At 35.0% G+C, this 9082-nt stretch overlaps 1 protein-coding gene across 1 annotated transcript; it reads right to left on the bottom strand.

Moving 5' to 3' along the window:
• Positions 1 to 200: 200 nt before the first annotated feature.
• Positions 201 to 1473, bottom strand: LOC143588659 (uncharacterized). The gene is made up of 4 exons (XM_077069613.1): positions 1251 to 1473; positions 912 to 1132; positions 333 to 839; positions 201 to 266 (listed from the first exon to the last, which is right to left on the bottom strand). The coding sequence occupies exons 1-4, from the start codon at positions 1471 to 1473 to the stop codon at positions 201 to 203; spliced, it is 1017 nt and encodes a 338-aa protein (XP_076925728.1).
• Between the last annotated feature and the right edge of the window lie 7609 nt (positions 1474 to 9082).

Consider the following 9082-nt stretch of genomic DNA (forward strand, 5'->3'; position numbering starts at 1 on the left):
GTTATTATTGTTGGGGATTTTGAGGGTGCCCACATATCAAGGCCTGGTATGGGCCTGATTTGGTGATTATACACCTTCTTCCAAGTGTCTAACCAGTAAGCTTCATCAACCCACTTCTCCAATGGACCGACAAGCATGTTGTTTTCTATCATGTCATATAGGGCTGCCACAGCATGTTTGCATGGCATACCTGTCAAGTCTCATCTCCTGCATGTGCAAGTTCTATCCTCCACATTCACCACACATTGGCTTCTCAGACTTTTAACCTATGAACATATTTGCATATTAATAAAAGATTGGTTGTAATATCATAGTCAGGCAAATATTCATACCTGGTAAGTCACTTCATCAACCATCATAACCGTCAATTTGCTTGCTTCTGTTTGGATTTCATCCCATGCTTTTGTTGCTTGCGGTGTTAATGGGCCCCTTACAGTGGCTTGCATCTTCTTCACAGTCGCAATCCTCATGGTCATATACTCTCTAATATACTCCAAGCATGTAATGATCGGCTTGTCTCTTGCTCCAACAAGTTGCTTGTTGAAAGATTCACAAAGGTTGTTCAGCAACATATCACTTTTTGCCCTTCCTGAAAAATGTGATCTTGACCATCCTGCTGCCGGGATCTCACTAAGCCAGAGAAACATATCAAGATTTGTTTTCTTAATCTCCTCCATTGCCATGTTGAAGTAGGGGACAGAAGTGGCCGATGCTGCCATATAAAACAAGCCTTTATACAAATCTCCCCTCCAGGTTTGCCTCAAGTTCTCATGGATGTGTCTACAACAAAACCGATGCTCAGCCCTAGGGAAAACACTCTCAACTACTTGAATAAGTCCCTATAACAGTCAAATCACCATAATTAGTGTACATGAGTTAGCCTATTTCAAATGTATGCTAGGTGTACATACCTTTTGTCGGTCACTTATGAAAGTAAAATTGGCATCATGAGGCAAGTCAAGATCATCTCCAAGGAGATCTAAGAACCATTTCCATGAGTCTGTGCATTCGGCTTCCACTATTGCAAAGGCAACAAGACACAAGCAATTGTTACCATCCGTCCCGACAGCAGTCAAAATCTGTCCGGGGTATTTCCCTTTCATAAAACAACCATCCAAACCCAAGAAGTTCTCTACCAAGCAATTTAAATCCTTTAACCAAAGCAGCATAACACACATATATCCTTCTAAATTGCCTTGTTTTAAGGTTAGTGTTAGCACATGGTTCAACATCTAATTTAATGGTACTACCTGGGTTTGCTTTAAGAAGCTCATCAATATAGGATCTGAGGTGGGTGTATTGTTTGGTGTGGTCACCATCCTTCCTTTGAAAGGCTATTGTCTTAACTCTTCGCATCTTGGATTCCATTAGTTGTACTTGATGCATCTGCTGGAATTTGGCCTTCAATTCCTTGGCATATAAGTTGGGGGTGGTTTGTAGCTCAACCTCTATCTCTTTGGCAATGGTAGACATTGTGTACAAACCAATTGTTCTACTTCTGAGACACTGGTGTTTTTTAGGAATGGCCTTCACACACCAATTATCCTCAACATATTGTCTTGAGATATGCATCGTCCAAGGGCAAGTGGGTTTCATATCCCTTTTTCTTACCTTCAACTTTTCCTGACTTGACAGATTTGGCCCCTCACCAGCAACCAAATTAGGATTGGTCCCCAAACAAATCACCCTAAACCTTTAAGGATCATTCTTCTTGATATACAAATCTCTTCTGCCATGAAGAGCATAACTCTTAACCATCTCATTCAATGTTTCCTTTAATGGTATTAACTGACCAACAAAAAATGGACACTCATCATCATTATTCCTTTCCTTCCCCTTGAACTTTCTTAGCTGACTATTCAAGACACTCAAGCCCACATCATCAGAGCTCTCATAGGTATCCATGCAAGGATTTAAACCATTATCATCACTAATATGATCACCTACTGCTTCTACCACATCAAAATCTACAATAGCTTTATACAACCTCATGTCAACTTCTATATCCTCCAAGGGTGTTTGAAAGGCAGCCGTATACTCAGGATCACTTTCATCTGATCGATCACTATCATAACTATCATCATCTTCCTCACTAGAACTATTTTCAGCACTCTCTTCATCAACACTTTCACCACCCACTTCATGGACACTTTCACAATCCACTTCAGGGACACTTTCAAAACTAGGTACAAATCCAGAATTATATACCACAATTTTAGCACCACTTGTCCTACCATGTTCCACAAAAATCTCAACAATGTGACTACCTATACCATCACTACCTCTAACCATATCACAAACATCTTGAAAATGATAATCTTCAATCAATGGCTTTAAACCCAAATCCAAACTGACACGCGGATGTTTGTAATAAAAACAACAAGCTGTACCACAACCATATTGTAACTTACAGAGTATTCCAACCAACAAACTTTTACAAAATTCAGAAACTTGAACTTCATCGACGTAAGTGATCTTCCCCCTTTGTATCTTCGCTGCCCCTGCCCCTCGGTAGCGAAATACCCTCCATTGAAAAGTTTTATGGTGAACGAATGTGAATAATTTTCACCTATATCAACCGTTCATTCAACCCGTTAACAACATACAAGAAAATAAATAAAAAAGTTTGAGCAAACAGTAACACCTTACCATATAGGTCGTACGGGTCACAATACTCACTGTCCGGCCTAATAGAATACGAGGTCGGCATTGCGATATGTGCAGGTGAAGTACGATTTTAACGGTGATTGGAAAAAGTAGGGGTTCAATGTTCGAACGGTTGGCCGATAGTTGGGTGTATGGAGAAAATAGCCCTAATTCGGGGGTTTTATTGAATCGGGGGGGATAAATAGTTCAATGACGAAATTACCATTCTACATTAACAGTCAACGACGGGTCAACTGACGGTAGGAGTCAGAAGAACCCGCCGGAGAAACATAGGGGCCCAAAGTTCGCAAAATCTTTTTCAGGGGTTAACCCATCCAGCGACGATATAAGCCAGGGAGGCAAATTGCAGATTTCTCTATTTTTAATTACAAAATAATATATTCCAAACATGAGAAGTCAATCAATTAATTTTCTTGTCCAGCTAAATTAATGATACTGTTTTAAACACATTATCATTCTTACCATGTACGAAAATAAATTATGATATATCATAATATCATTATTTATTGCACTTCCTTACATATACCGATTAAAAAAACTATGATTTATTAAATTAATCATTATGGAATTGTATTTCTTATAAAATGAAGGATTATTATTCACTCATACACAATATTGAAGTTTTTGTATATATTCTTCCAATGCTAATTTTCTATTATTTATGACCTCTCAAGTTGATTGATATTTTTCTTATTTGATACTCCAGGATATGTTGTTTATGTTTTCCTTTTAATATTTGTAATGTTCATCTATTTTAAATATTTATGGAACCCTAAAACAATATACCATAGACCTATAACTAAAGTTATTACTCTCAACAGAAGATGTTTGATACATTCTATATATTGTGGATTATTATCATTCATTCAATTAACAAAACCAAAATTACAAGAGTGCATTGCTTTTCTACTATTATTAAATATGGTTGTGTATATTGATAATTTTTAGATTTATGTTGCCGCTCATTTATATGGTTGTATATATTGATATTTTTTTTATATTTATGTTGTCACTCATTGTTTTTCTTATTTACTACCATATTAAAGCAATATAATAATACATGGCATCATTTTAGGGTGTCCACCTACATGTCATGTCACACATTTCCTTTCTTATTAATGTCAAATCACCTCATTCATACTATATAAAGCTTAACATTACATACCCTAAAATTTATTTTTATCTCTCTCTCTTGCGGTTTAGCAGTTTCTGCTGACTTTCTTTTCCCTATTTCTGATAAAGTATTTATTCTACGCTAATGGTCGATTCTCATGTATTATTCGTTATTGTCATTGTCATTTCAGTTTCTTTGCACTTTGTTATATGTATTGTTTTTAATTGAAATATGAATTTCCTATAATCTATTTAGGTTTTACATCAAACTCCAAGATTCAATGGACATACTGAAGTTTCTCTAACTGTTTTATCTTCCATACAATGAATGGTTTATTTAGGTTGTGATTAAAATTTCTCTAATGCATCTATCCGCCATTGGTAATTCTTACTAAACCAAAATATATGATTCTATTTTTAATTTAGCCGGAATAATATATTATGTAACATTAATTTAATTTTAATCATTTCCGCTTATAACAGCCCAACTTGTAAAATAACTAATTATCTGGAAGGAGTATTTGCTGGAAAAAGGCTAATTAGTGACTTTCTACGCATTTCATTTTGGATACATTTCAAAAATAACAAATTAGTGAGTAGTTCAGTAAATGAAATAGTTTTATAATATTATAGTTATTAGGCATGACTTTCCACGCATTCTATTTTGGATACATTTCAAAAAACATAACATTTATATAAAATTATTCGTTCATATTAATACAAAATTCACAATATATTAAAATATATATTTGTAACTTGTTAGTGCACGGTTTTGCGTCTAGAGTCTTTGTAATTAACATTAATGTTTATTTGATTATTTTAATGTAATATTTAATGTTATTTAGACTAATTCGTTATGTTTGAGTCTAGTTCGCTAGGAATGTTAGCGAACTAAGAGTAGTTCGTTAAGGTTAAGTCTAGTTCGCTAGGAATGTTAGCGAACTAGGACTTTATAATGTATTCCCTCCTGATTCGTTAGGGGATGTTAACGAATCAGGGGGTGGTTCGTTAAGTTAATTCAGTTAACGAAGGGGATGCTGGTTCGCTAGGGGATGTTAGCGAACCAGATCGTCTTTTATAAATAGTGAACCACTGTTCACTTGTAAGAAGTTGAAGTTTTGAGAGAATTAATGTTGTTTAGAAAGATTTAAAGTATTCTCTCTCTCTCTCAAGCTTCACGATAATATATATACATACTACAAACTAATAACAATCGAGCTAAGGTATTAACGAGTTAGATCCATATAATTAATATTAACATATAGATCTGGATCGGATCTAAGATATTGATTAGAACGAGTGTAAACAAGGGATCAAACAAGTGGTATCAGAGCTTTCGGGGCTCAATTCACTTGGTTTGATTGTTATTGTTATAGTGTTTGTGTTTATTTTCTGTTTAGGTTGAGTTTGAATCAATTCGAGTTGATTTGGATTGATTCTGGATGGATTAGAGTGAATCTGGTTTAGTTAAAGTATTATTGATGTTCAATTGTGTGGAATTGGATTGTGAATTGGATTTGTGATGTGTATTGGGTTTTCGGTTTAAGTCCGTAAACAGGGGTTTCATTTTGGTTGAAATTGGTTCGTGTATGGTGATAATCGGTTACGAAATGTGTTGAGTTGAAATCGTGTTGTGATTACGAAGAGTTTGGTATATTATTTGTTAAGATTGGTTAAGAATTGAGTGAGTATTACGGATCTGGAATTGATAAGTTTCTGGGTTTGATCTTCATATTTCTGGAAAATTGTTCTTGAATGTTTGAAGATTTGAAGATGAATGCAATTCGCTATAAAGTTTCAAGCGATTCGCTATGTCTTTAATTTGATTCGCTATCAGTTCTTGCCATTCGCTAATCAGTTCGCTAACTGATTCGTGTGAGTTAATCAATTCGTGTTATCTAGTTCGTTAACTAGATAACTGATTCGTTTGACACGTGTTTGTCTTGGAATTTGTGCTCTAACAACTTTTTGCCACGTGGCAGAAAGGAATCAAGTTTGTTACAAACGGTTGTAACAACCTGATTCGCTATAGTGATTGATTCGTTATCAACTGTAGCTGATTCGTTAAGCTTAATTCGCTAAGCTTAATTCGCTAAGTTTATCTAATTCGTGTGATCAATTCGTTAAGTTGACTTGGTCAATTTGTTTGGTCAATTCGTTAAGTTGACTTGTGATTCGTTAAACCTTCATCACATTCGTTATCTCTTTCGCCATTTGGGTGATTCGTTAACTTTATTTGTGATTCGTTAAGTTGACTCGCTAGGTTGACTTTTGATTCGCTAACACACTCACCTCATTCGTCAAGATTTAATTCGTTAAGACTCAATTCGCTACAACTGTTCACAGTTCGTTACAACTGTTCACAATTCGCTACTACTGTTCACTGATTCGTTAAGATATTTTATTACTTGTTTATTTTCAAATATGGCTGGTATGTATACATTGGCGTCTCAAAATATGTTGATGCAACAGATCTTGCAACTTGATACCGAGATAGGTTCACATTCTAAATGTCCAAGATTGATGAAGTTCAGTGACTTTGCCAAATGGGAACCTCGGTTTCGTGCACATTTGGGATCTGTTCATCCTGACTGTTCATATTGTCTTGATGAGGTTTATGTTGCACCAATGATTGGTGATGATACTATTGGGTATACTCCTAAAGCTGTTTCTCAATACTCACAAGAAGAGAAGAAAGCTTTAGAAATCGAGATAAAAGCATATTCTACATTGACTATGGCTTTACCAGAGAATATTTTTCATCAAGTTGGAAGTATCAAGAGATGTGCATCTTTGTTTCAACATCTGCGGATGAGAAGCATGGGAAACACAGCAGAGAGTAAGAAAGTGTTGCTCAAGTTTCAATTTCAAAACTTTAATTTATTGAAAGGAGAAACAGTTGAAGAGATGACTACAAGATTTAGTCATTTAATTGCTGAATGGACAAGATGAAAATGGAAATTTCTGAAAGAGATAAAATTGATACTATCAAGAGCGTGCTTCCTAGTTCCTATTCAACATTTCTCATGGTTTTGAAAGAGAATGATTATTTTCGGAATGAAGATTTGACAGCACTTGAATTTCTACAAAAGATCAAAACTAGAGAATATGATCTTAAGTGTCAAAAATCTTCCAAAGAAAATCAAGATCCGGCTTTCTATGGTGGAAGTATGCCTCTGAGTTCAACAATTTCACCTATCACTGCTTTTCTTACTCATGCCGCAAGTGAAAAAGAATCTGCTATATTTAATGATCCAAAAGTTTGTTTCTACTCTGCTGGTAATTCAGGTGGTTCTGGAAGTTCTACTAGTACCAATCCATTTGCTACACCACATAGTGTGAGTATGAAGGAAGCTGAGCAAAACTTTGCTTTTCTGACGGCATTTATGTCTTCATATGAAAACTTGGTGAGTAGTAAAATTGCCACGAGTGAGTTAACTGATGAGGATTATGATCAGATAGATCCGGATGATCTAGAGATTATGGATTTGAAATGGAATATGGCCATGATCGTTCGTAAAGTTAAAAGATTCATGCAAAGAACTGGAAAAGATCTTCCAGCGTTAAACAAGAAGTTGGGTTTTGACAAATTAAAGGTGAAGTGTTATAATTGTCAAGAATTCGGGCATTTTGCGAAGGAATGTGACAAACCAAGAAAAGAATACACTGGACCTCGTGGTCAAAGTCAAAATGCTTCTTCACCACGAGGAAGTGATGCTGAAAAGAAACCATCCTCTTCAACAACACAAGCAATGTTAGCAGACCGAACTGATTGGTCACAACGGCTACTATGCAATGATGTTCAAGCAAATTTAGCTATGTTTGGGTTACATGAAGATTGTCAAGATGCTACTGCTAGTGTTATGTCTTCAGATAATGATTCTGGATCTGATTCTGACGATTCTTGCGACAAGTCTTCTGAATCAATGTTTGCTTGCATGGCTAAGATCAATGAGGTTAGTAATTCTATTTCTTCTACTTCATTTGTTAAAGCATCATGTGTTGACTGTGAATCTAACAACTCTAAGTTAGAAGCTTTGAAAAATCAAAATGATAATCTTATAAGAGAAATTGCTTCTCTTAAGGACACTTATCGACAATCTCTTGAGTCTCAAATGATATCTCGAGAAAAGATTGAAGCATTGTCGACAAGTAATCACGATCTCAAAGCCGAGTTATCTGTGAAAATGACCATTAATGACCAAAAGTTTCAGGAAATCTTGAAACATCGTTCTAAGATAACTGAGCTTGAGAATGAGGTTCTTGAGTTGAAGAACAAGTTGGGTAAATTTCGAAATTCTTCATTTTTATTGAATGAAATTATTGAAGTCTCTGGAAAACAAAAAGATTCTAAGAAAGGTATTGGTTTTGTTGAAATCCCACCACCTTTTCATAATGATTATAAAATTAATCCTTTTGCAAGAAAAGAAGAAGATTTGATTCAAAAGGAATCTGTAATTTCTGAGAAACCTAAAATGATTAAACCTGAAATTGTTAAACCCCAAGTTGCTCCTCAAAAATCTCATATCCAAAGCAAAAAGGTGTTTGTTGAACACAATGACGAGGTCATTATTGAGGATGTGTTTGAACCAGAGATTATACACAAGAATAAGAACATTCCCAGTTCTAATCATATTCTGTGCGAACCTCACGAATTTGAGGAAGCAGTGTATGGTTCACACAAACCTCAAGAGAAAAAGGAAAATTCAAAGAAAGTGAACTCTCTGAAGGCAAAGAAGTCAGTTAAACCGAAAATTCTGATGAGGAATTAATGCATTTCATTAATCCTTCTAGTTCTAAGCCATCTGCTACTAGAGTTTTTAAGTTAAAAGGAATGGACACGATGTTCACTGAAAAAGACATTCCAATAAGTATTATTAAACCTGAACTTATTGAGAGTGTTTTTGTCAATGAAACTTCAAAAATTCAAGAACTTGAACGTGTGTATGCTCAAATGAAAACATCAGTACAGTCTGATCCATTGACTAAGGCAAAACAATTTTTAAAACAAGCTAAGAAGATTAACTTTGTTAAGTCAACTGGAACAGATACACTAAAAAGTTTTTCAAACAGTTCTAATTTAGATTTTTATTTAAAGAAGAAATCTGAATTATCTGATGAGTTTGCTAAGAGCATGACTAAAAATGTGAGTCATCATCAATCATATGCATCATTTATTCCAATTTCTTCTAAACATCATCATGTAGACATGCGAACTTGTTTTTTATGCTGTCAACAAGGTCATGTTGTGAGAAATTGTAATCAACGGAACTATCAGAATCTTCATCCTTTTATCAAGGAC

This window comes from Bidens hawaiensis, unplaced genomic scaffold (assembly GCF_021521415.1).
Source record: "Bidens hawaiensis isolate Kalapana, Puna unplaced genomic scaffold, B.hawaiensis_p1.1 tig00001576_1, whole genome shotgun sequence".
NCBI classification, from domain to species: Eukaryota; Viridiplantae; Streptophyta; class Magnoliopsida; order Asterales; family Asteraceae; genus Bidens; species Bidens hawaiensis.

Excerpts from the sequence above, each read along its gene's own strand:
- LOC143588659 (XM_077069613.1), bottom strand. The coding sequence starts at position 1,473 with ATGTCTACCATTGCCAAAGAGATAGAGGTTGAGCTACAAACCACCCCC. Across the intron at positions 840-911 it reads TCATAAGTGACCGACAAAAG|GGACTTATTCAAGTAGTTGA; the intron begins GTATGTACACCT and ends TGACTGTTATAG. Across the intron at positions 267-332 it reads TTGATGAAGTGACTTACCAG|GTTAAAAGTCTGAGAAGCCA; the intron begins GTATGAATATTT and ends ATATGTTCATAG.